At 44.1% G+C, this 27,436-nt stretch overlaps 1 protein-coding gene across 1 annotated transcript in view; it reads right to left on the bottom strand.

Moving 5' to 3' along the window:
• The window catches only part of myom1a (myomesin 1a (skelemin)), a gene marked incomplete at its 5' end in the record, with an annotated part of 33,456 nt that extends 6,943 nt beyond the window's left edge, over nucleotides 1-26,513 (bottom strand). The window contains 28 exons of the mRNA XM_083654072.1: nucleotides 60-185; nucleotides 332-399; nucleotides 519-578; nucleotides 1,104-1,248; nucleotides 1,453-1,589; nucleotides 2,322-2,366; nucleotides 2,780-2,886; nucleotides 3,733-3,889; nucleotides 4,061-4,175; nucleotides 4,389-4,573; nucleotides 5,203-5,329; nucleotides 5,783-5,979; nucleotides 7,909-8,030; nucleotides 8,987-9,161; nucleotides 9,626-9,809; nucleotides 13,769-13,893; nucleotides 14,111-14,164; nucleotides 14,324-14,523; nucleotides 15,113-15,254; nucleotides 16,439-16,600; nucleotides 17,680-17,841; nucleotides 17,938-17,988; nucleotides 18,678-18,766; nucleotides 18,946-19,038; nucleotides 19,264-19,421; nucleotides 19,937-20,126; nucleotides 20,656-20,799; nucleotides 26,383-26,513. Coding sequence (XP_083510198.1) covers nucleotides 60-185; nucleotides 332-399; nucleotides 519-578; nucleotides 1,104-1,248; nucleotides 1,453-1,589; nucleotides 2,322-2,366; nucleotides 2,780-2,886; nucleotides 3,733-3,889; nucleotides 4,061-4,175; nucleotides 4,389-4,573; nucleotides 5,203-5,329; nucleotides 5,783-5,979; nucleotides 7,909-8,030; nucleotides 8,987-9,161; nucleotides 9,626-9,809; nucleotides 13,769-13,893; nucleotides 14,111-14,164; nucleotides 14,324-14,523; nucleotides 15,113-15,254; nucleotides 16,439-16,600; nucleotides 17,680-17,841; nucleotides 17,938-17,988; nucleotides 18,678-18,766; nucleotides 18,946-19,038; nucleotides 19,264-19,421; nucleotides 19,937-20,126; nucleotides 20,656-20,799; nucleotides 26,383-26,513 — 3,651 coding nt within the window. The remainder of the gene's footprint in view (nucleotides 1-59; nucleotides 186-331; nucleotides 400-518; nucleotides 579-1,103; nucleotides 1,249-1,452; nucleotides 1,590-2,321; nucleotides 2,367-2,779; nucleotides 2,887-3,732; nucleotides 3,890-4,060; nucleotides 4,176-4,388; nucleotides 4,574-5,202; nucleotides 5,330-5,782; nucleotides 5,980-7,908; nucleotides 8,031-8,986; nucleotides 9,162-9,625; nucleotides 9,810-13,768; nucleotides 13,894-14,110; nucleotides 14,165-14,323; nucleotides 14,524-15,112; nucleotides 15,255-16,438; nucleotides 16,601-17,679; nucleotides 17,842-17,937; nucleotides 17,989-18,677; nucleotides 18,767-18,945; nucleotides 19,039-19,263; nucleotides 19,422-19,936; nucleotides 20,127-20,655; nucleotides 20,800-26,382) is intronic.
• Between the last annotated feature and the right edge of the window lie 923 nt (nucleotides 26,514-27,436).

The raw sequence follows: 27,436 nt of genomic DNA, 5'->3' as shown, positions 1-27,436 counted from the left end.
CTACTCATGAGCAGACAAATCCCCACAAGGTGCGCAGGCCTTCCCTCTCATGGCCTGACCTTTCCGATGTTAAATGTCAGCACACCATCCTGTCTCTCGAGTTTCTTAACATCCTCATCATCGTCTTCGCAGTCCAGGTTGTCCTTGAACCAGTTAATTCGAGTCTCTGGTTTGATGTTTCCTATCTGTGAAGTGGAATGATAATGACGGACGAGGGGGAAAAGTGGTGAAAATCACAGTTATACTATTTCCCTTGTATTGTTGCCAGTGAGATCAACAGAATTACATTAATACAATATTCACAATGTACAACGTCAAGTACTTTTCTTACCTTGCATTTCAACAACACATTGCATTCTTGAGTAACAGTGAAACCAAGGTACTCAACGAAGTGAGGACCTGTGAATGGCCAGTGAAAAGTAATTATTTAAACTTATTTGTGCTATTAGTGTAAACTAATGCAATGTAAAACTAAGATAGGTATTTGTAAGTCGTCTTCTATATATATAATCTCTCACCTTGTTTTCTGACCCATTCTGCATGCTCAAATTCAGATTTCTTCTGCAGCTCCCTGAACTCTGTATAACCACAACAGCAAAGAACATGGAGCTGTTAATCACTAATTTCTCAATCCTTGCAATATCTATCTATATCTATATCTATCTATCTATCTATCTATCTATCTATCTATCTATCTATCTATCTATCTATCTATCTATCTATCTATCTATCTATCTATCTATATATATATATACACACAAATATTTATTATTATATATATATTCAGGTACACAGTGCATCAAAAAGCCAATTCCATCAACCATAAAGAACATGCATAAAACAGTGAGGAAAGGTTGTCTTCTGCTGCCCCTCCATGGACAGACACTCTAACTGCAGCAACTGCAATACACTCAGCAGAGCATTTGTGACATAGAAATGGACACTCAAGTCACCCTGGAGTGTTTATAATTCCTGAACAATCCGCAGGCTAACGTTTCTATTCCACTTCCACACTTAACATGAATACACTCACAAATCTGTGTGCTGTTTTGATTCAAAGCACAGGATCAATATGGAAGTGGCAATTGCCCGAGGACACTTACCTTCTCCAATGAGCACCAGGCTGGTTGTACCCTTGGCCTTGCCGTCCACCAGGTTAAAGGTGAAGGTTCCCTCATCTGTGACTTGCAGAGAGTCCATGAACATCTCAATGATGCCGGTGCTCTTGTCAAACGTCATTGTATATTTCTGCAATAAGGCATACATCAAGCCAAACACAACAGGGTCAGGTGTCGGGATCAGCTTTGGAAGATGATCCACACTAGATGTGGATGTACAACACAACACATTTGATTCTGGAAGAAAGTATTGTTAAGGGTATTACTCCCTGAAGCTCTACTGCTGTGAGAGATGTAGAAATTGCATTGGTCAGCATTGCATTGGTTCCTTTACCTCTCCCTGAGTAACGATGGCGTCGTTGAACACATATTCCACTTGGCAGGCGGAGGTGAACTTCTCCAACTGGGTCCAGAATCGCACGCGACCCTTCTCAAGCAAGTCCATGGCCATTTCAGTCTTGAAGGGAATAACTGGAGAGCATCACAATGAGCATAGAGTGAGGTTTATAGTTGTAATTACAACTCTATCCTATGCTGTGTAGTTACTATATACATGGTACCTAGTGCAATTATAGCTTGGTAACTACAGCATTGCATTAGTTCCTTTACCAATGCAATGTAATGTATAGGTTTTCAGTGTAATTCTGTTGCTGCTAGGGAGCAGTTAGGAACCTAGCTTATTTTCTGTCAGCTATGGTATGATGGTGCCTTCATGTGCTCCTCAGATATATCGTATTTACCAGCGGTGACGCGGTAATTACGTCAGGACACCGTTCAAGTGCTCTTGGTTGGAAAGAGCAACAAACATGGAAGCTTGTTTTCTCGTGGCTGGTGTTTTCTTACTAAAAGCAAGTAGTGGGTCATTATGGTAGCTACATAGGCCATCATGTGCAACTACTAAAAATAAATGATAGCTACTATGAACAGAATCACAAAATATATAACTTTTTACAGTCAATTGGTGCCACGGACTCCATACTTTCCGCCATTGTTGTAGTCCCGAATCCTCACGCAACGTCAATGTTTATGTGGTCAAGTTGAAATGGTCTGTATTTATGATACTTGGTGATGAAGGGATCCTGAATTAGATTGTACAAACGATAACTAAAACTAGAACTTCATTTGATGCATGAAAGCTATATTTTTGAGAAGTTAAATGTAAATGTGGTGTGAGCAAAGTGTGTGATGTGCAAGGATATTCACCAGGGAACTTGTGCTCGTGGCTGATGTCCAGAAAGCGTTTGAGACCTGCCAAACAACAACAACAAATAACAAAATGGGTGAATCTCGAATCTCCTTCATGCAAACCAACAGCGCCACAATCTCAATCTCCTTTAACGGCTTTTCAACCTTGTGTCTGTTTAATAGCTGGTATTTTAAAGTAGTGTGTAGTGAACACTGTCAATAATGCCAAGGGCCATCTACAATCTAACAAGTCTGACAGCAATATGGCAGAAAAACACTTTGACCTTCAAGACAAATACACGTATCTCTATGTGTAGCAGACGTCAGTTTGACGCAGCTGTTACAGACAGGAGAGTATAACACTTCAGGCCCTCGTCGCCTCCTTGAGTGAGTACTGACGTCACGCAAACAAATCAAAAAGTGAATGGAGTTTCAGACACAGAGGAACCAGCCGTGCCAAAGACCGGCTGACTCACCCGCCTCAGTGAGTGTGTAGCTGGAGGAGATGCCATCAGTGTTGGTGACCACACAGGAGAAGATGCCCAGATCCTCCAGGGAGGGATCATTGAAGATAGCTCTGGACCTGGAGAGGAAGAGGACACACAGGGAGAACAAGATATCATCTTCTTCTTCTTCTTCTCCTGTACCATAGCATTATTGAACCAGTTCTCCTTTATTGTGCCATCAGTTTGTTTCCATAATGCTTGCAGTCACCAAAAGGAAGAAACTCTTAAAAGATAGCACATTTATCCAGCAAACTCTTTGGTTTGACGACCCTCAATTTATCCGAATGTGTCACCTCATCCCAAGCATGCAGCATCACATATGACGCAGACCACCCACTCTACCAGCATTTCACCCCCTGACTTCTGGGCATAGGTACAGACCACCCACTCTATCAGCATTTCACCCCCTGACTTCTGGGCATAGGTACAGACAGCATCCAGAGACTTACATAGGTACAGACAACTTGTGTGCAAAAAGGCCCGTTTTGGCAACAGCTTTGTCCCAACAGCCATACGAACTCTAAATATGTAACCTAGTTACTATTATGTAGTGTGCAGTGTCAATCTATGTCTTCATTATGGTACTGTTGTGTGACCCCCTGTGTATATCCTGTATTTTGTACAACTCTGTACCAGTTTGTACGTCTTACTTTTTGTGTTACAGTATATACACACCTACGGTGGAAAATAATTTCCTCCTCGAGGACAAATTAACTATCTATTTATCTATCTATAAAAAAAAAACTGAAGGACATTTTGAATAACACGGAAGACTTTGAGTCGGTGTGACAGCTGCGGTGACATGAATTAGCTAAGATGGATTGTAAAAATGTGAAAAATGTTTGCAGCGGAGACAAATTGTCACATAGTCGTCTCGAAACCGGAGCGGTGGAGAGTACAGGGACACGAGACGCAGTACTTACTTGCCCTTGTCGTTGACAATAGTCAGGCGAGACGTGTCGGTGATTGTCAGGTAGTTCTTGGACCAAACAAACTCAGAGCCGGCGGCCATCTCAGAGCACTCGAAGATCATGGAGATCACGCCGTCATCATCCACGTCCACAACAATCTCATGGGAGCCTGAGAGAGGGGGCATGAACAGTTACTGTGTGTGTGTGTGTGTGTGTGTGTGTGTATGTGTGTGTGTGTGCGTGCGTGTGTGCGTGTGTGTGTGTGTGTGTGTGCGTGCGTGTGTGTGTGCGTGTGTGTGTGTGTGTGTGCGTGCGTGCATTACATAACGATCCCACTCACCGGGGCGAGTCTGGGCCAGGATTGGACCTAACGTTGCTGAAGGCTTTCCAACTCCGGCAAGATTTTGAGCGCGCAGACGGAAGACGTAGGAGGTACCAGCCTTCAGACCGGTCACCTGAATCAGAGACGCAGAGGAGAAACAGTTGAACACAAAGTTTTCCTCATTTCACATGCATTGTTTTACATGCTAAAAAAGGGGAAACGTTTGATCATTTGACCTCAAACAGAAACATATTGAACGCTTTGCACGAGGTTAATTTAAAGCACAGAGTCTGATAATATAAGATAGATACACACAAATTACAATGAGACTATCAGCAGATCTCACCTTCATGACCTTCAGCTTGTTGGCCTTCTCATGCACGGCCTTCCAGCCGCCCTCTCCGGCCGAAGCCTCCTTGATGTCCAGATAGAATCCGTTGACGGGGGTGCGGCCCTCGAATGCCGGCGGCTCCCACAGGACCACCACGGAGGTGTCACGAACCTCCAGCACGTGTAGGCCAAGGGGAGGCCCTTGGGGGAGAGAGGAAGGAGGGAGAGCGTAAAGCGGTGCATAATATGGGGATTATTGAATAGTACTGCTATCTACCACTTTCATGGAGTGTCTGCTTAAAAGTAGACACTTCTCTCCCAGGTAGTGCAGTGGTAGATTCCCTGCCTACCAACGGGAGGGTCGCAGGTTCGAGCCCCTGTGTCGCCTCCGGCTTGGTCAGGTGTCTATACAGACACAATTGGCCGTGTGCAGGTGGGAAGCCGGATTAAGGGTATGTGTCCTGGTCGCTGCACTAGTGCCTCCTCTGGTGGGGCGGGGCGCCTGTTCTGGGGGGAAGGGAAACTGGGGAGAATAGCATGATCCTCCCACGCGCTACGTCCTACCGGTGAAACACCTCGCTGTCAGGATGAAAAAAGAAGTGGCTGGCGACTGCACATGTATCGGAGGAAGCATGTGCTAGTCTACAGCTTGATAGGGGGAATTGGCCAAATATTGTGTGTGTTGTAGTTGGGGATCAGGTCAGGTCTGAAGTTTTGCCTAAATGTGACATGTGATGGCCAACAATGCCACAAACACATTTTTTCTGTAAATGTATTGTACTTTGGTGAAATTGTTCATTCGGACCCTGATGTTAATGTTTCTCTAGTACCTGCAACAGTAATGGTCCACTCCTTGCACTCCAGAATGGCGCTGGGCAGAGAGGCTTCGCTCACGCCTGCCATGTTCATCGCACGCAGCTGGAACTGGTAGAAGACGTTCTCCTTCAGGTTCTCGGCCTGAAGAGAAGCAAACACAGAGAATTAGAATTGATTAAAAAACGTGTTTTGAGTCGGCAAAACATGTTTGATTCCAAAACAGATGATCTCCTCTTTGCTTCATCATTTGTAAAAGAAAAAAAAGTCAAAGAAATGGTGTGCTCAACTCAGCCTTATCAAAGTAATTTGGGTGCTGGTCCAACACTGAGGAAAGCCATAGGCTGAATGAAACGTGTCTGTTTACTGCTGCTGTGTGGATTCAAACATTTATTTTTACTTCACCAGTTTCACTTGATTTTTCATCATATGTAAACAACATGGCAGCTCAAACTGCCTGCCAGACAAAATGCAGTCCATGAATTACACAATGTGACTGGTAATCATCCCTCCATTACTCAAAAGAAGGCCTAATCAGGCACACAACAGATCCTAGTAGAAATGTGTCCCATGGGTGCCTCGAGTAGAAGAACTTACTTTAAATGAGTTGGTGGTAGCTGCCTTGTGGTTCATCTCATGCCATTTTCCAGATACTCCTCCCTTCACTGTCCTGTAGTCCACAAAGTATCCCCTGATATCGGCCCCTCCGTTGTTAGCGGGCGCCGTCCAGCCTAGCACCATGTAGTCCTTGGCAGCCTCCAGCAGCGTCACACCGGTCGGCGCCCCAGAGATGGCTGGGGAGAGAGGAGAGGAGAGGAGAGGAGAGAGGAGGAGAGGAGAGGAGAGAGGAGGATGAGAGGAGAGGAGAGAGGAGAGAGGAGGAGAGGAGAGGAGAGGAGAGAGGAGAGGAGAGGAGAGGAGAGGAGAGGAGAGGAGAGGAGAGGAGAGGAGAGGAGAGGAGAGGAGAGGAGAGGAGAGAGGAGGAGAGGAGAGGAGAGAGGAGAGAGGAGAGGAGAGGAGAGGGGAGAGGAGAGGGGAGGAGGAGAGGAGAGGAGAGGAGAGGAGAGAGAGGAGAGGAGAGGAGAGGAGAGGAGAGGAGAGGAGAGGAGAGAGGGGAGAGGAGAGGAGAGGGGAGAGGAGAGGAGAGAGGAGAGGGGAGAGGAGAGGGGAGAGGAGAGGAGAGAGGACGAGAGGAGAGGAGAGGAGAGGAGAGAGGAGAGGAGAGAGGAGGAGAGGAGAGGAGAGGAGAGGAGAGGAGAGGAGAGGAGAGGAGAGGAGAGGAGAGGAGAGGAGAGGAGAGGAGAGGAGAGGAGAGGAGACACATCAGTCAGCATCTGTTGGAGAAGAACTATTGAAGCAGTATGTTAAAGGAGAGAAAATAATCTTCAGGTGGAGCCAATAATGAAGAGGTTTTTGCAAAGTGGGGAGATTTTTCTTTTATTAAAAATATTATTCAAACTATACTCATATTTCAGGCTTCAAAGCTGTCTGATGTGGATTTGCCTTGATTTAATCTGATACAGATGGCTTGGCAAAGATGAGTACGCATTTCAGGTGAGCATTGTGCAGATCTTACTGTTCTTTAGTGTTACACTATTGCAGTCATCACAACCCGCTACACTTGAACACGCAACATGCTTCGGGCACACCAACAAGACATTTTCCGGCCTAGGGTTTCTCACAACTGATAAAGGACTTACTTACACGTCAGAGCAGAAGCAGGGGCGCTTCTGAGCTAAGAAGCGCTAAGAAGCTCATTAGGTTCATGCTCTTTAAGAACACAGTTAGCCTTCACCGCGGCCATGCACCAACAGGCATCCTGAAGAGCTATCACATGGCAAAAGAGAACTCAAAGCAAAAACACATTTACACAGGAACCAATAAGAATCTAGTATCTACACAAAGTCAAAGCAACATACAAGGTCTAATTGGTTATTTATCTTATTGGCTGATAAATGTAAGACATGGGGAAAACAACCAAATGACAGGATCCAGAGAGAAGTGTTAGTGATGAGTGGTCGGCTAGGTCAGGCAGGTAGGTACATGCAAGCAGCATCAACCAGCAGCAGCATGTCATAGTTTGAGTATGGTTGTTTGTAGGGATGCACAATATATTGGGAATCATATCGTCGTTTTTTAATACATAGATAACGGTCCGATGAGCAAAATAACAGCAATATTAATATTGGGTATTGGTATCTGCCAAAATGTTAATATTGAGAGGAAACAATGCTGTAAATGTTTTGGAAAAGAAAGACTTTACTTTTTCAAATTCTGACAGTGTTTACATGTATTTTTCAGTATGTGCAAAATGACTTGTTTTTATACATGTTGTTATGTTTTATATGTTATCGGCCATAACACCGATAATAACCGTTAATCTCGGTTATCAGCATTGGCAAAAATGTTCATATCATACATCCCAAGATGTTTGGTTAGAAAAGAGGGAAACGTTTTGGTGGAATGGCAATGATGGTCATGAAAATAGATGAGTATGGCAGAGTAGCTCAGTGGCAAACAGGAGAGAAGACTGCAGTGAAAGTGAGTAACTATGAATGTGACGCAGGGTGATGCTGGGGGAAAAGCCCCTCAGCAGTCATTCCCTGGAGAAATAAAGGTAAAAACAGCTGGGATGAGGGGACAGAGGGAGAGACTATGGCTTGAATGCTACAGACAAAGTGAAAAACAGAATAGGGGCAATGGGGATTTATGGAGACACTCACCGATAGCTGCCTTCACCACAACAGGGTCAGAGTTGGGGGAGCTCTGGCTGTAGCCAGCAGCGTTGACTGCCTTCACATTAAACACATAGTTGACTCCGGTAGTCAGGCCGTGGCACACGAACCTGGACACAGTCAAGAGAGAGATATCAGAAGCCTCATATTATCATTCTGCTTAGTTTAATCTTTCACAACAGATCTCAGCCACCAGGGGCAGTGTCAGCTACTACAAATGAGAAATCCTATATTGAAAAGGAATTCACATTTGCAAATATTTAACATTTTCCTTGACTGCATGTAATTGTTCCAAGCATGAAAAAGAAGCATGGTTGCATGCTCGGATAAATTCTTCTGGGTTAGGTATATGCAACTTTTCCCCACGGCGCTGGCAGCAGGCCAGGCCGGGGGCAGAAGATGCCAAAGTCACGTCACTCACTCACTCACTCATAGACGAAGGGGGCGGGGCTAGGGAATAGGGGCCATATCTAGGGATAAGTAGGTCGTAGAGAGTTGGGGTTCGAGGGGTGGGTATAGGGGGAGTGGCTAAGGGGATGTGAGTGGTGGGAGGGGCATGGAAAGGGGCAGCAGCTAGGGATAGGAAGGTCATAGAGAGTTGGTATTTGAGGGATGGGGGTGGTGGGTAGTGGGGTCAAGGAAGGGGGCGGGGCTGGGGAAAAGGGGCCGTAGGTCGGGATCGGAAGGTTGTAGAGAGTCGTGGTTCGAAGGGTGGGTAGGCGGAGTGTCTGGGGGGAGGTGGGTGGTTGAAAACGATTAGCTGTGTTGTTGAGGTGCACCAAAAACATTGTCTAAAGTGCCATAAGTCTGAATGGCTACACCACTGTGCCGTGGGATTCAAGCAAAAGTATTTTTAAATGCTGAGAAACTTGTGACTTTATAAACACAGTAATGTATGTTAACTGTATCAACACAGTAATATATGTATCAACACAGTAATGTATGTATCAACACAGTAATGTATGTTAACTGTATCAACACAGTAATGTATGTTAACTGTATCAACACAGTAATGTATGTTAACTGTATCAACACAATAATGTACTGTATGTTAGCTGCAACGTACCTGGTCTTCTTCACAGGCTTGTTGTTACAAGGCATCCAGACGTCACTGCCCACTACACAACATTCAATATAGTAGCCCACCAGTTGTACCACGTCCTTAGAAGCCCCCCAGGAGACCACCACCGAGGTGTCGGTGTTCCTGCTGACCACTGCACTGCCTGGGGCCGAGGGCAGGTCTGCTCACAAAGAGGGAAGGGGGGGAAAGAAAGACAGAAAGAAAGAAAGAAAGAAAGAAAGAAAGAAAGAAAGAAAGAAAGAAAGAAAGAAAGAAAGAAAGAAAGAAAGAAAGAAAGAAAGACATTTGTGTTGTTTTTCTCCATAGGCACCTGATGCTATTATCCAGAGTGCCTTAAATTGAGTGCAACTATATAAAATAAGTTTAAATTCCAAAGATAATTACAAAACATCCAATAATGAGAGAGGTGCAATGGTCCGGGTCTTAGTGCCCTTATTCTGTGCCCTTAGAATGATCACAGAAGTGGAAGGGCTGCGAAGCGAGACAGAATAACAGTGAAGACCTTTACAGAGCAATTAGAGTGAGCATAGAGGGAATGTAACCGTTTGGGATAAGACAGAAGACACACTCCGTCCTCAAAAAACGGTGACACCTCAACTTGATGTACGAGGCTTGCCTGCTCACCTAGTCTGTCTCCGACAGTGACGTCTCCCGTGGGTGCACAGGGCTCGCCCACGCCCGCCGAGTTGCAGCAGCGCACGCGGAAGTTGTAGGATTGGCCCTCTGCCAGGTCAAACAGCGCGAAGCGGGGAGACTTGACTGGCATACCGGTGTTCACCCTCTGCCAATTGTCTGTTCCTGCAATACACTGGGGTCAACCGAGAGAAATGTCAGAGACAGCACATACCATGTCAAGAGGTTCTTTTTGAATGTTTGAATGAGAAAGTAGACTTTGAAATGTGCTTTATGAAAACAGATCTACCAAAAAATGTACGAGGGTGCCTACGTCTCCATATTCTAGTCTTTTTTATTTTATTTTATTTTTTCATCAAGTTTTTTCAGATTTGTCTCCCCTTTCTCCCCAATTGTACTTGGCCAATTCCCTGTCCAGGTCGTTGCTCCACCCCCTCTGCTGATCTAGGGAGAGTTGTAGACTAACACATACATGTGTAGTCGCCAGCCACTTCTTTTCACCTGACAGCGAGGCGTTTCACCGTCAGGACGTAGCGTGTGGGAGGATCACGCAATTCCCCCCAGTTCCTCTCCCACCCCCAAACAGGCAGCCCGAACGACTAGAGCAGGCGCTAGTGCAGTGATCAGGACTCTCATACACCACCGGCTTCCCAGTTCCACCCGCAGACACGGCCAATTGTGTCTGTAGGAACATCTGACCAAGCCGGAAGTACCACTGTCGGGAATTGAACCCTGGTCTCCACAGGCGAGTGCTTTTACCTCTACACTACCCCGATTCATAAACAGTAGCTAAATGAAGTGGTTGCTAAACAACAATAGTAGTGAGTAGTCATTTTCTTTTAGTGCATCAATATTTAAATGAACTGTTATGCAACTGCAGGTGTGGCTCATTGGTCATTTTCTCAGCCAATCAGAACTGAGGATCAGAACTATTTGTGTTATTATAAAAATCAGTTCAGTTCAGTTATGTGATGTTTATAGCCCATTATCACACAAGCATGTCTCAAGGGGCTTTACATAGCATCATCACAGTATACTACATGATCTACATACAACAGAGGGGACATACATCATATCATACTACACATTTTAGTAGACTAGGCATCTTGCGCGCTACACATGCTCGATTCCTAGGCTCGCCCACTGTGAGGGCTCGGCAACTCGACCACTGTGCGGCCTCACTTGCTCTTATAACATCACTGATGGGGTAAATCCCCGTTCTCTCCATACAGCATAATTAGCATTTAGCTGCTAGCCCGGCCCCAGCCCAGGCAGACACAATCTGGGATTTAACTCCCGCAGTAACGCACATCTAAACAGAAGTCTTGTGTTCTGCTCTAGAATCCCCAATCCTGTAGTGTAGAGCCGCAGCACCGTCCTTTGGTGAGTCAGCCCATTGAGATATATGGGCGGTTTTACCCCACTCGCGCGCCAGCCGTATCACATTTAGTGGATGTTCCCACACAGACCGACTGTCTCTCTGACATCATCAGTGATGTCACAATGCACAATTGCTCAAGTGACATCATCACTGATGAGATCACTTCCAGTTGAGTGACATCACTTACGGGACAAAAGAGGGACTGGCTGGGAAACAGTGGGGTCCAGACTTCCGCTCCTGCATGGGAGGGAGGTCGAGTTTTTCAGCGTAGAGCAGAGATGTAGGGAAATAGTAGATGGATGAATCCAGAAGTAGGCGGTAATGCAACATAAAGGATGCCAACTGCCATAAAACACCACAGAAGAAGGTGCGGTAGGGAAACAGTGGATGGATAAATCCAGAAGGAGGCGGTAATGCAACATAAAGGATGCCAACTGCCATAAAACACCACAGAAGGTGTGGTAGGCAAACAGTCGATGGATAAATCCAGAAGGAGGTGCCGATATATCGGCAGTATATCTGTATCTAAGGTGACCAGATGGGAGTGCACTTTTACCATATCCCACATATTGAGATGGTGTCCCACATTTTGATTGGCTCTAGTTTTCAAAAGCCAAACCCCCTCAGAGAGATAGAGAGAGAGGGAGATAGAGAGAGAGGCACACGCACAGACACACCAGAGATGGGAAAAGTACACACATTCTTTACTTGAGTAGAAGTAGAGTTACTTGTGTAAAAAAGACTGGTAAAAGTAGAAGTACTGATTCAACTTGTTTACTCAAGTAAAATTACAGGCTTACAGGCTCTGTAATGGGTTATAAAAGTAAAATGTATTTCTACCAGCTGTTTCTGTGCAAAGGTAACTGAACCTCACAACATAAGATAGCTAGAATCTTTGCACGTTCAATTCTAGGGTGGGGACTCTGGAGACGATGAACTGATTGAGCACACGGACACACAGCTCTCCAATTATAGTAGGATGATTGGCTGCTGATGGTATTTAATCTCTGTTTCTGGATTTGTCTGAAACAGTCACAAGAACTAAATCTAGGAAATGAAAATAAATAAACTGACAGTCCTTCAAGTCAGTTTTGGTAGAGCACGAAGTCTTTCATCACTTGTGTTAGTGGTAGGGAGTGGACTTGGTTCAGGCGATGTGTGCCCAGCGCTTGGCGGATCCGGATCCGACACATGTGGGCCAGACTGCGAGGACATCTCTTGGCCTCCAGAAAGACCCTGAGAGCCTTGGGATCCGTCCACTTCTCCAGTTGTGCCTGCTTCTTCACCAGGGCCGGGTCCGCGCCGTGGTCCAGGAGCAGCTGGACGAAGGCGGTGTCACACCTGAACCACAGCATCTTCTCCAGCAGGTGAGACGCCACGTCACGGGTCAGAACGCAAGCGGCCTGGAGCAGCAGGCGGAAGCAGTCCAAGTGGTGGTAGTGTGCTGCTTGGAGAAGAAAGGCTGACATGTCCATGTCAACAGCAGTAGGAAACCTGATGAGTTCCTGCAGTATCTCCAGCCTTCCATAAGAGACAGCCCAGTAGACCGGGTATGGGAATTGTCGTACGTCTCTTCTGTTGGGGTCGGCCCCGGCTTCCAGGAGGATCCGGACACAGTCCAGGTGACCGAAGGCCACAGCCAAGTAGAGAGGCGTGCGGCCTGTGTCATCAGCTAGGTTTACCTGGGCTCCCTGGGTAATCAGGTAGTCCACACCGGCAGCGTGACCCTGCGAGGCTGCGTACCCCAGAGGGTTGAGGTCGTAGGGGTAAGGGGTGCAGTAGTGGTAAACAGAGCTCTCATTGATCCGCCCTCTGAAGCGGTCTTCCTGCAGCAGGCTCCTCAGTGTGTCCAGGTCTCCTGCATAGGCGGCAACATGGAGCTGCCCGTTGTAATCCCCTCCTCGAACCGACATTCCTTCACGTCTGTCAGAGTCCATCACCGACTATGTGTGTGTGTACGCTGCATTCTCATTCTTCCAAGTTACATCACTGATGACATCGCAATTGCTCAAGTGACATCACTGTTGACACATCATCAGTGATTTATGAGATCACTATGGTCATCACTGTCTGTGACATCATCAGTTATTTATGACAGTGTGCCATTGTGACATCATCACCGATGATGCCTTGTTGACTCCAATCGGCCATCAGCAAAGAAATATGCCATTCACTGATTACAGTGCTTGATATTTAGGTATTTAGATATGAGTTGGGTGGGTCACATAATTTGTTGTTTTTTGTTTCATAATTACATTACAGTATGATTGAATTTGTGCGCATTCAAAGATAGTGTGATGAAGGGCTCAACAGACTTTAAAACAGGTCAGTTATTTGTTTATAATGAAGATTTCTTTGTTTCCCTGTCAAAAAAGGTGTAAAAAAAACATACCGGTATCGGTATCAGCTATTGGCCAAATTGTTATTTTAAACATTGGTATCAGTATCGACCAGAATCCCTACTAGATTACATTACGATCCTACACAAACACAGCATATCTTTAGACTGTGGGAGGAAAGCGGAGCACCTGGAGGAAACCGAGGCAAACACGGGGAGAACATGCAAACTCCAAACAGGAAGGCCCAGGGTGGAGATTCGAACCCACAACCTTCTTGTAGTGAGATGACAACCACCGAGCCACCATATTGTCACATATTTAAACTGCAAAACAGAGGATGCTGTTCAAGCATCAAAGCATTCACAGACAGACAGACACAACAGAGTCACAATTTGAGTCATCCTCTCGTCTCACCTTCTCGATGTAATACATGACCCCTTCATGACCTCTCTGGATAGGGGGCTTCCAGCCCAGCACCACGTAGCTCTTAGTTGCCTCGGTAACCACGACCTCACTGGGTTCTCCTGGGACCACGCCCACTGGAGAGGAAGAGGAAGCCCTCATCATTTGGAGGAAGTCATTTGAACCAGGTGAAGCCCTTTACGCCGGGTTTCCCGTGAAAATGGAAGTCGGTGAAATGTCACGGTAAAATGCCATGCCTCTATAAAACGCTGAACCTCCTGAGATTAAAATGTCAGACAAGATGATTTTGGGAGAGCTGCTATTATCAGTGATGAGAGTGAAAGGTCTTCATACCAGTGGGATCCTCCTCTGTGAATTTGATCATCCCGGTCCAAGGAGCTGTGGAAGCTGTGGAAAAAAGACAGATTGAAGAGCTCTGTTGTTGGCTCTGCAAGCAGTGTGTCAGACTCAGCAACACTCTGCGGGATGTGTGTGTGTGTGTGTGTGTGTGTGTGTGTGTGTGTGTGTGTGTGTGTGTGTGGGGGGGGGGGGGGGCGGGGGTTTCACCTCTGAGGCGGGCTCTGTCGTGGGGATCCATGGCCACCACGGGCTCAGACACCCGGGAGGACCGGCTGACGCCCGCCCTGTTCAGCGCCCGCACCCTGAAGATGTAAGAGCGCCCCTCCACCAGCCCCGTGACAGGGAAGCGGGCGTACTTGACTGGGGCGTCGTTACACTGGGCCCAGTGGTGGGTGCCGACCTCACACCTGCCAGCCCAACACACACATACATTAGATTTGGGAACAGCAACATTTCAAAATTACAATTCAGTTGCGATGGAAAACACACGCCCACCCACTGCCTTATGACTTTCCTATCTAAGCAACGTCCGTCACACGCCTGAACCTGACAGGTGTGTAGTTGATCTGCAGTGCTTTCAGGCTATGTGCCTGCACAGTGACAGAATGATTGACTGATGACTACACACAGGTAAGTATATACTTTATCTAAGAAGATAGCTATTTTATTTATCCTGGAGGGAAAATGCAGCTGTTACTGGAGTGGAAGTGTAGGTCAAATTTGGGCTATTGCCAAGTTATTGTATTCTAAGAGGGATGAGGTATGGAAAATATAAACGTGATTATATTTCAGCGAAGCCTCACAGTGCACAGTTGGATAATTTCTTTATATCAACTGTTTTTGTCCTGTGACCAAGCAAGCAGCACCCGATTATAAGTGGCTGTGGATGGGGCATGTTGACTACTCCTCATGCATATGTAATACATTACATTACACAAATGAATACATGCACAACACGGACGGTGCAGAGCCATGGTGGAGGAGTGAGCTGACGACCTGTCAATGTAATATCCCAGGATGGCGCTGCTGCCCTCCATCGCTGGCTGCTTCCAGGTAACCACCACATAGTCCTTGTTGGCATCATGACAGCGCACGTCTAGGGGGGCAACGGGAACCCCCTCCACCTCCACATCGGCATCTGGCATAGCCACACACACACACACACACACACACACACACACACACACAGACACACACACACACACACAAGGACATACACACGCACCAAGGGACACACGCACACACTTGTGAGAAGTGCTGCTCCTAAATCAGGCCAATCTCTATTACAGTACAGGCCCACTTTAGAACCCGGTTTCCATTCTCTGACCTAACTAATGGCCGTACAGTATGTGAGGCGACGGGGGTCTTTCACACCGAGTTCACATTCAGGGACATTGCGAGCGAGACGCCCCTCTCGTGCAGAAACCTGCCGATCTTCAGTTGGAACAGTGCACACGCTCTGTGGGGGCCTTTGTGACGTGGAGACAGATATAGAAGCAACATTCCACAAGAGAAAGCGAACACCGCGGGGAGAGGGATGTGCCACTTAGAGAAGCAGCAGCAGATGGCGGTGAAGTCAGCGGATAACTGCAACTGTGACACGCTCTCTACCGGGTCCAACTGTCTGATGACCTGTAATGTGTTGCTCTGCTCTACACAACGGTATCATTTGGCACAGACTTGAAGCTCGGTAGCACATTCTCCACTATACAGCACAATTTCCACTTTTCCAAAACCAAACAGTTCCGTCATTCTGTTTCCATTAGGCAACTGAACAAATCCATCATGTCTCTAAAATATGGAGGATTCAATTTGTTCTATTCGTTATTCTGTCAACCAATGACATACCTTATATGGGTTTTAATTTTGTGCTACAAAATGTTTTTGTAAGAGTAGGAGTCTCTAGATATTAGGGGTGTAATAATACGCGTATTCCTATTGAACCATTTAGGTACCAGCCGAGGCTTTAGGTTCAATACGCATTGCCAACAGAAACAAATCTTTCACTGCTGAACACTAAGTCTTCTACAAGGACATTATGATAAACTAGGGTAAATTGAGACAAAAAGACGAAAGTAAAAAAACAAAAAAAAACAGTCGTAAATTGAAATATATATATTTTTTAAACTGTGAAAATAATAAAATAAACAAGTAAAATAAATAAAAAATAATGTAACATTTTTTTAAATCAATGACATTTCTACTTTTTTGCAGTATCGAAAACATACTGAACCGCGATTTCTGTTAACCATTACACCCCTCTATCTCATTTTGCAATAAGCCATCCTCAACTGATGACAGCCTACCCAGTAGGGGCTTTACCTCTGACAAACACGTAGGCAGAGTAGGTCTCAAAGCCAGACTTGGTGTTGACGCGCAGGGTGTACATGCCCTCATCTTCCTTGTTGAGGTGGGCAAGAGTAAGGGTGGCCCGCGTCCCACTCCAGTGGCTGTGCACCCACTTAGACGGCTGCAAGGCCACAGCTAACCAGATAGCACAAAAGGAAAAAGAGGTGTGATTAGTTACATTATGGTCAGGGTTGTGAAGTAACGAGATACAGTACATGTATTTAAAATACAGTATTTAAAACACATAATATGTCAGATATATAACTGTATTCCATTACAGTTAGTTTAAATTGGCGGTATTCTGAATGCAGTTACTGTCTCAGTGGTTCTCAACTGGTCTAGCCTCAGGACCCACATTTTATTTCAGGTTTTTCTTATATCACTGGAATTTATTTAATAAAAAATAGTGCAGTAACACACAATGCCTTCATGCACTTTTAAAAACATGAAAAGAAAACCCAATCAAATAAAAAGGCTGACTTATCTTGAATTACAGGCCTATATGTTATGTCATATGTTAAAGTAGTGATGATGCTCACCAAGTTTCAAGAATCTGAATTCTTTCACTAAAACAAGTCACTAAAATATTTGGGGATATTTGGATCCCCCCCCCCCCCCAATGGGCATCCGTGACCCACTCAAAACGGACCTGCTGCGACCCACATTTGAGTCCCTGAGAAACCCTGCTTTAAAATACATACAGTATGAGGCATGCATTTCTCATAAACAGATTTTTTAAATAGGTAACAATTTGCGCAGTGCTCCTGCCGCACAGCACAAGAGGATGGCAATGTGGGAGGAGACACACACAACCAGGACACTCTCAGGAATGCGCTTTTGACATGGAAATACAACACATTTTACTTACAAACATGATGAAGAAGGTGGCAACATTACATCAGTGAGCGTTGTGACCGCATTGCCCTCGCGTTTGCATGCATTCAGATTGACCCAGAGAAATGGGCTCAGCAAGACAATTTTCAAGTATTCCAAAAGTAATTCAAAGTATTTAGAATACGTTACTTAACTTAAGAAATCTAATGGAATACATTACAAATTACATTTTAGGGCATGTAGTCAGTAATCTGTAGTCAGTGGAATACATTTTAAAAGTAACCCTCCCAACACTGCAGATGGTGAACTGGTTACAGGCAATGGATTCCTGTGCACATAATTACATTAAGTTTGAATGGGCATTGCATTTGTCCACTTACAGTCTCTGTACCACACAACATCAGGCTGGTATTTCTTGATGGTGGGATAAACGATGACAGTGCAGCCCAAACTCAGCGTCTCGCCCTCACGGCCAAAGGCCACTTCAAACTTGTCAATGATGGCCGCCTGAAAGGTAACACCATGCTCAACGCAGAAACCATCTGCAGGAATGAAAGAGAGAAATATGTGTTTAAATGTACATTTCTGTGGAGAAAGAATGAAGTTCTATTTGAGAACGAAATAAAAGTCTGACTCACGTGGTTTAAGATCAAGGGGACCTGCGTCTGCTTCCTCACCCTCCTGGAACCCTGCAGAGAAATATCTTAGTCAGTGACTGGCTGTCATGGTAACATGAGAGATCATATGGAGACACATATTGAGATTGTTTTAACGGTTTTTCATATTTCAGAATGAAATAACACAAATTGAAATATGAAGTGATGAATAAAAGTGTTACACAAATCAAACCGATCTGATATTTTAGATTCTTAAAGTAGCCGCCCTTTGCCTTTGTCTAATAAACTAATTTCAAGCATTTACCGGTAAGCATAAGGCTTTCGATCCAAATGGCTTTAAGATCATGAAAAACATAGAACATTCAATCAGGTGTGTCCAGACTTTTGACTGGTAGTGTATAGCACACTTGTACAAAATGTATTATGCACTGTGCGCACAAAAATAACTCACTTATCATATGACTTTTCATACTTATGAATTGGTTTGTAGTCCAGTATAGCAGAGTAAGACAAATACGCAGTCTGTCTCAGCTGTCTCCTGCAGCGTAGCAGGCTCCTGTAATGCTATTTGACTCCTGGATGCTTTACTGGCCATTAAACGGCTATATCGGGAGAGATGCACTCTGCTAGTCACAACTCAGGAACCATGTATGAGTCTACACAATGGCTGCATCTTAAACCTCTGGTTGACCTCTGAAGCACTGGGGGCTGCAGAGAAGTAAGGAGCAATAAACCAGTCAGGGAAAAGGAGAGTTACCTACTTTTGACAACAATAGTAGCCGCGGAAGAGACCTCTCCCTTCACATTGAGGGCAGACGCATAGTACTGAGCAGTGTCGATGAAATCACAACTGAAAGTCAAACATGAAGACATGATTAATTATTCCTTCTGTATGAGCTTTGGCACTGCAGCGTTTTTCGCCCATAAATATTGACGCCGTAAAACAGACACTTTGCAGTAACACTGCATGGTAAATTCTGACAACGGTTCCGAGAGCTGATTGGTTTTTGAACCTGATTGGTTACCTACTTCTTGATCTCCAGGAAGTGCATGTTGTAATTGCTCTCGGCTGTGTACTTCTCGGGGTGGGCCTTGGGATCGATCAACACGTTGTTTTTGTACCTTGAAGACAACACAGAGAGAGACAGCCGGTTGATTTCGCCCGTCGACTTCACAGTCTGTAATTGCAGCAAGGACTTTGCTGTTCATATTGTAAGTGTGGAAAAGAAACTTGGCAGATGATGAGAGCTTTGGGGGGATAAATGGCTGATTCTCCATCGTCGGCCTCTCTGTTTCTTGTGAATCAGAGGAGGACGAGGACCAGTGAACTTGGGGAACATCTCTTACCAGGTGATCCTGGGTTTGGGCCACCCGGCCACGGTGCAGTGCAGCTTGACGCTCTTGCCCTCCCACACAGTCTGTCCACGGGGCCTGAGAATAAACTCTGGAGCGTGGGTCAGGCTGTCTGGGTTCATCTTCTTACGCATCTCTGACCACTCCTCCAACTAAGGGATGATAGTGAAACAGTCATGAGGGTTAAGCCATGGTTAACGCATGCTTTATACCTGTTTGTTTTAGTACAGTATCTGAGCACTTGCATTATAGACATTAGACTATTTGAAATTGGACATCACAAGCCCACAAAGTAGGGATACATTGATGTTATGGCCAATAACCGGTATTTATTGATGTCGATATGATCTTTATAAAAACAAGTTTCTATGATAATTGAATTTGTACATATTGAAAAACACATGTAAACACTGTGACTTTGAAAAAAGTAATGTCTTTCTTTATTTCCAAAACATTTGCAAAAGCCCATAAATAATAGATTTACCACATTGTTTCCTCTCAATATGAAAATTTTGGACGATAACGATATTAACATTGCTGTTATTTTGCTCATCGGACCGACACCGATATACTGTATTCAAAAATGAGGGACACCGGCCGATACCGATATGATTGCCAATATATCGTGCGTCCCTACCACAAAGACCAACCAAGGAGCAGTATTTACCGTGGCGCCCACTGTCAGGCGGTTAGCAGATTGCCTGACGTGCGTCGTCCTGGTTCTCTTCTCCACCCGGACCTCCGTGGCCTCCGTGGCCTCCCGGACAAACAGGTTCCTCATGGCCACGTAGTTAACCCCTTCCTCCCTGACCGCCTCATCCTGCTGGGCCTCCATCAGCCCCCGCACCGCCCCGTGACTGGAACACAACGAGCCGCCAAGGTGTGAGAACTAGAGCTGAGCCCAATGCTTCAAAGCTTCAGTCGATGCCATGTCCACATTTATATTTGAACGCTTTGTTTTTTACATTTATTTTTAAATAGCAATCCAACATTTGCACATTCATTATGGATCAACATTAACGGAGCACGGCATGAGTCCGGAAGACATGGATGGATATTAACACTCCGGTTCCTACCTGTAAAAGTCAATGGGATTTTTGTATGGGGATTTTGGTTAAATGCCTGAATGCCTGTGGTTAACAAAAGTTTATGAAACAGTGAACTTTGTGTTCAGCAAGATGATCTTCACAAATGAAGATCACATTATTATTTGCACGCGATTTTCAGAAAATGCTTCAAAAGTCATAAAAGTGGTCCTCCTCTAGCCCTACCCCTTTTGTTTACAGCGCAAACAGGAAAATGTATTGGTCACTGTTGGTCATTGAAATCACAAAAGGCATCAGTGATCGACAGAGTATCCCTTCCACATGCAGCCCACTCACTCACTTGGCTCTAAATATAGGAACAACATAGCCAATGACTTCTTCACAGTCGGTGTCCATGGCCAGGTAGGTGCGCTTGGCTGTCTTGGGTAGTGGGCTCAGTTTGACCACCTCCTGCCCCTTCGCTGTCTTCACAGAGGCCTTCAGGCTGAGCAGCAAAGGGACACAGACTCACATCACTCGCATTACAAACTCCAAGCTGAATCAGCACCAGGGGCCAAATAGCATTTCCAAATACTTCTTATGGTTTATTTTATGCAACTGAAATTCCAGATTATATATAATCATAATTTAATGATATATGCCCTGACTTCAGCGTGCAGATGTACGCTGACGACGCGGTCATTTTTGTACAGGGAAAAACAACCGACCTGATTTCCTGTAAACTCACAAATGTATTGGAAGAGGTCCAACACTGGCTGCAAAACACGTGCCTGTTGCTAAATACAAAAAAAACTGTATGCATGATGTTCAGCAAACGACCAGTTGGTATCACAAGGTCCAATGTGTTTCTGGGGGGGGGGGAGGAATTGGAATTGGTCTCCCATTTCAAGTACCTCGGAGTCATTTTGGACTCGAACCTTTCCTTCAAGAAACACATCAAAAAAATGAAAAGCACAATTAATTTTAACTTAATTAATTTTAGACAAATCCAGCCTTTCTTAACAGTTGACGCAGCTAAAACATATCTTCACTGCATGATTTTCTCTCACATTGAATACTGCTTCACAAACTGGTCGTTTGCAGGTGCCACTGTCATAAAACCTATTGAACAGCTATATTACAGAGCCATCAAGGCATTTGCTAGAAAACCTTTGTCATACCACCACTGTAACATCCTGGAACAACATCAATTCCTGAGCTTTGAAAATCTCAAGGTCTTAAAGAGTGCCTGTTTCTTCTTCAAATGCCTACATGGACTAGCTCCCCCTCCGTTACAGGAATTCATCCAAAAAAAACAGACTCACTGGACTCGGCACTAGATCAGACACCAGATTGTAAGGTCCATCGCAGAATGACCACGTTTGGTCAAAATGTCCTAACAATAAAAGGCAGCCTAATATGGAATAGTCTCCCCGTCTCCATAAGGGACAGCCCCACCCTTGCCGCTTTTAAATGTGGACTTAAAAAATGGCTGAAAACAAACCAGTCATGTGTCCACAGGTAGCATGTTTTTATTCTCTTTTTGTGTGTATTATTATTATGTATTTTTAAGTGTAATTGCTGCCATGTATTTTAGAGTGTTTTGTTGCTACTCATGTTTTATGTAGTTTTAGAGTGTACTGCTGCTACCTATGTTTTATGTATGTTTTTATTATGTTCTACGTTTTATGCTCTATGTTTTTTGTGTTTTATGTTTTATGGGACAACGGATGGAAATTACCCTCGTGCTAAATCCGGCAATTTTTACACTTTTACTATGTTCCAGGTTTTATTATCTGTTCTGTGGTTTCTGTGTTCATTAATTTTGCACTGTCCCATCCAAATACACGAATAAAATAAATAAAATAAAATAAATAATGTACCTTTCTGTGACTAACAAACAACACTTGTTAAATGCCAATGCAGTCGACTCCACTCATCCGGTGCTCTAAGCATAAAACAAACACTATAAATGACTTACAACTACTATTTGACCCAGTTCTGGTACTAATTATGAGGAGAGATTTATTTGTAAAACCTGAAAACTCCTGCATGCGGCTTGAAATTGAAATGACTTTAGTCGTGGATTTTTTATTCTGCATGTTCGCTTTGGTTGTCGTGGTGATAAAAAAAACAATTGATGATAAAAGATCAACATGGACCAAAATGGTTGATGGGAAACTGCAATCTAACAATAACGACCCAGATGCTTCACTTGGCATGAAACACAGCGCGCCCGTACAGTTATAAAAGTTATAATAAATCTGCCTGTTACATTGAGAATGACACCTGGTGCAGTTAGTCAGAAAAGGAAGATGTATTTCTGCCAACATTATAGGTAGGAGGTCTGAGCCATACTACATTCTGACTAATGTACCTGTCAGCCTCTCTTGCCTTCCTGTTGTCAGCTCGCTTTATAAATAGTCACAACCGGTACCGGTGGATGCTTAGCGGGGTGGCAAGGTTCATTTTAGAGCCTCTGCATCCATTCATAATGTCTGCTAAGCCTGCTCTAGTCTCTGTTTGTCTGGCCTAGATGAGTCGTCTGGCACAACGTGTCTTTGAAAAACTCTATTCCACACTGCAGAGGGAAGATCCGCTCACAGGGACGGGGTCACAGACAGACGGGGAGAGAACGCCTCACAGAGGATTCCTGCAGTGTCAAGAAGTTATTATTTCAACTGCTGACTCACCGTCAGAAAGTCTTTGGTGCGGTGTAAAAATAGAGTTATTGTGGAAGGAAAAGTTTTAGCACTGACAAAGTGCAATATTTTGCAATTGATAACTTATGACAGAAACACGTTAGAAGTGCAAATTCAAACAATTAGAGGGGGGGGGGGGGGGGGATTGAAGGGGACGCTACGAGCAGAATCGTAGAAGAATCGTAGAAAATGAGGATACTGGGTAAAGTTGCTTCAACACAGGCAACTACCAAACTGTTGTGACGGTCATTGTACAGCATTTTACATAGGCTATTCCTGACTTCCATACAGTAAAGTGAGGTTGGCCAAATGGCAACTACCTAGATCCAGCCAACAGAAATAGCCCTGCTGTCCATAAATATGCCTGGCAGCCACTCATGACCGCTCAAATTGCTTCCATTTATAAAGTGCATCAGGCGTCCAGCAGCAAGTCCAGTGAGAGGACAAAGCCACGCTGGCCATATTACAAGCTGACACATGTCAGTGAGTCAATATGACACGGTGTGACCGACATTATGTCCGGCGTTGAGCTTGGCATCTGGCTTTGGTTGTGGACAGTACCCCCCTTTCACACACAACCCATATTCACTTTGATCAAGCCTCAGTTACCTCCAGCACATAATCACACAAATCCATGGAAAAGGAAATGAAAAACCGAATGATAATGAAGGGATTGTTGACCAATAATACAGCCACGTACAGTATAATATATATTTTACCCCCTTGTGGGTAAAATATAAGCAGACAAGCATTAAAAAGCTGCAGGTTGCTTATAATGATTGTATGAGGGTTCTACTTAGAAAACCCAGATGGTCGAGTGCCAGTCAATTGTTTTGTGAAGTAGGAGTGTGCACTTTTCATGCTCTTCTGAGAAATCTGACGTTTAAGTTTATTTGTCGTTTGAATGTATCTCATAATTTGATTATCATGCTGCTGACTCAACCCAGTTTCAGTAGTGTGAAATACCAATCGTGCATTTGGAAACACTGGTATAGTGCTTTACTTTAGTGTTCTGATTGCTTTATTTTTTTAAATGTAGTGTTTTTGCTTGTGTGTCTTCTTATTGGACCTTATGTGTCTGTCAATAAAGAGTTGATGATGATGATATAACCACTCGTAAAAGATCAACTGAGCACTGTACCGATGACAAGCGGCTCTGCGGTAGGGCTGGGCGATATAGCAAAAAAAGAATTGATATAAAATATTTCATATCAGTCGATATCAATAATTATTGATCATTTTGAATGACCTATATCTTTAATGAAGACCACGAGATTTCTTTTTGAATGTAACCACTTTATTTTGAACCAGCTTATTTATCAATGTAATAGCTTTAATGTTAACACAACAATTAGAAACACAAATTGAGTGTTACAGGTGTGTAACAAATATGTTCGGGTGGGAACTTTAGGATTTGTCTTTTTGATTGGCTGTTTGTGTGTCACTCGTAAGTAACACGCTCCATTATCAAGGGAAATATCGATATATATTGAAGTATTTTCTTATTGTATTGATGAATTGTCTATCGCCGATATATATTGATATTGATTTATCGCTCAGCTCTACTCTGCAGCAGAGCTATGGTACTGTATATAGTCAAGGCTGGGTCAAATGTAGGTATTATATATGTGGGTATTATATTATATCCTAATCTGACATCCAATCACTTTTTGCAGCTCTGTGACTACGTACAATAGCTTAAAATATGACATGTTCTCATGAAAATGGGTAATATATAATCTTTAAGACATGAATGATTCTTATTTCCTTTATTTACTGTGTAGAATACATGCTGAAATCATCAAAGCAGAATGAACTGAACAAAACAGTGATAACAGCACGTATAACAACAACAAAGAGTCCAACGAATGTTCATCATCATACCTTCATGTTTTCACATTGAAGGTATGTTTGATGAGTAACAACACGTTCTGCACTAATCACCAGACCAGTCAAAGCAATGAAAATCCATCATCAGCTGCAAAGAGAGAGCAGCTCTCCTACCTCAACAAATCAACCTTAGTAGGATTAGATGCAAAAAATATCGCACTTCAACTGCATACAGACGTTATACGCTTGTTATGTACTTTTAAGCACAAGACTCATGAAAACACAGTTGGAGATACATGCTTTTAGCTGACTCCCCACTGCTCCACACGCTTCACTCCAGACCAGGGCCAAGCACATTATTCTGCTGTTGGATATTTGAAAGAGGTCTGCTTGGTTTCATTCACCTTGCATCACTTCTGAGGCGGTATTCGTCAACGGAATGTGTTTGTTTGTGGCGGCCATCTTGATGCCCGGCCCGCTAGTGTCAAACAAACATCAATAGCTCAAAAACTAGACGTCGCTTTGCTTATATTTTAACATTGTGAGTGAGAGCAGAAGTAGCTGAAGAGGTTGATGTATTATATAGCATAGTGTGTCTGAGCTGCCCAGTTTTAAAATGTGTGAATTTAGTAAAAAATAAGAAGTGCAGCCTGTGTGCAGTCAGCTGCTAGAGTGAATTGTGACATCATGCACTCTAGGCCGGCTCCATAGGCTCCAAAAGTGTACAGCAGCGATGAGTCCGGAAAACATGGCTGCACTTCCGGTTCGTAGCGGGGGAAGGCAATGGGATTTTTGTATGGGGATTTCAGTTAAATGCAGGAAATAAGGTCTGTGGTTAACAAACGTTGATGAAACAGCGAAGTTTGTGTTCAGCAAGATAATCGTCACAAATGAGGACCACTTTTATGACTTTTGAAGCGTTTTCTTAAAATCGCGATTTAAAAAAAATGCATTTACGCTTCAAAAAGTCATAAGTGTTCCTCATTTGTGAAGATTATCCTGCTGAACACAAACCTTTGTTAACCACAGACCTTATTTCATGCATTTAAACGAACTTTCCATGCAAAAATCCTATTGCCTTTTCCCCATACGAACCAGCAGCATAGGGACTTCTGGGTAAGCCTACAAAAGCACGTCGTCATCCCTGCGGTACTCTATTATAAAGGTTGAAAAATATAAAATTTAAACTGTGATTTATCAAAAAGTAGAAACGGTATCAAAAAACGGAATAATTAATAAAGTACTAAAAGTGGTTTAAAGTTTGAATGGCGTTTGTAGTACAAAGTATGAAAGAGCAGTTGAAGAGGGCATGGCCATGGTTTGAACAGTCCTCCTCCCATAGACTTACATTGTAAAAACAAAGTTGTGTGCTTTGTTTGGGCATCAAGATGGCGGCCACAACAAACACATTCCGTGAGGTGCAAATCATGAATATGGAAGTGACAGGTGACACCAAGAGAGCCTCATTGTTGTTGTTGTTGTTGTTCTTTTCAAATATCAACCATTGTGGATAAGTATTTTGGCCCCCGGTCTGCTTCACTCCCTCCTCCTCTTACCCATGGCTGCTCCTGTGAGTGTGCTGGCTAACAGAGGACTTGCTGCTCAGGTAATAGCTGCTCTCATACTGGTGTTTCTCCTGCTGTTGATGCTGCTTCTGCTTCTGCGACAGATGTGACGCTGCTGACATCCTGAGGTGGAGGGGGGGGGGGGGGCACTCCGCCAACTTACACTGTCAGACTCAGACTGTCCTTTACCTTAGCAGCTCTGCAAGTCAATCTTATTGTTATTATTATGGCTTATTGATTTCTTACTGTAGGTTAGGGGGGTTGGTTTGGTTTAGCTGGGAGTTGGTGGTTAGGTATTGATGGTTTAGGGCAGTGGTTCTCAAAGTGGGGGGTCCGGGGACACAATAAGTAACACAATGAGAGAATGTATGACTATTTAGGTCATGGGTTTCATACTTTCTGTATAAAACATCTAAAAGCAAAAAATCTCATCAGATGAGGGATCCTGGGACAAAATCTTATCAAATGGGGGTCCGTGGTCTAATTTGTGTCCGTTTAGGGGTCCTTGACGTGAAAAGGTTTGAGAAACACTGGTTTCGGGAACTGGTACTCGTTAAAACAAATTGAAATGGAAGTTGTTAAGATGACGTTAAGATTTTGTCATTGTGCGATTAAAGATTATGGTTATGATCTAGTTATTATATTAAATGGAGAAGCAGCAGCAGATAAGAAACTATGGAAGCATCATATTTCACAAAAGAAAAAAAAATGGGTTGAAAGTTGTTAAGATGATGTTAAGGTTATTACAATGTAGCAGTTATTGTATTAAATGAAGCAGCAGGTAAGAGACGATGGTGTACCACCACGGTATCATATTTCCCACAGCATCAACATCCTGACAGACTGTGACATATCATGCAATGTTTTGTATTGAACTGGACAGCAAAGATGATGTGATGTGATCATGTGACAGACTGAAAGGTTCCAAAGAGTTGAGTTTGGGATCATGTCTCAATTAGTTTGCCATCATTAACAGTGTAGGCTATACACTATGCAAGTTGGATCAGCTTGGGCTACTTGGAAACATTAACCGCTCAGCCAGCCA

The sequence above is a fragment of the Poromitra crassiceps genome (genome assembly GCF_964638095.1).
Source record: "Poromitra crassiceps genome assembly, chromosome: 17".
Lineage (NCBI taxonomy): Eukaryota > Metazoa > Chordata > Actinopteri > Beryciformes > Melamphaidae > Poromitra > Poromitra crassiceps.
This window is presented reverse-complemented; position numbering and strand designations above follow the sequence as displayed.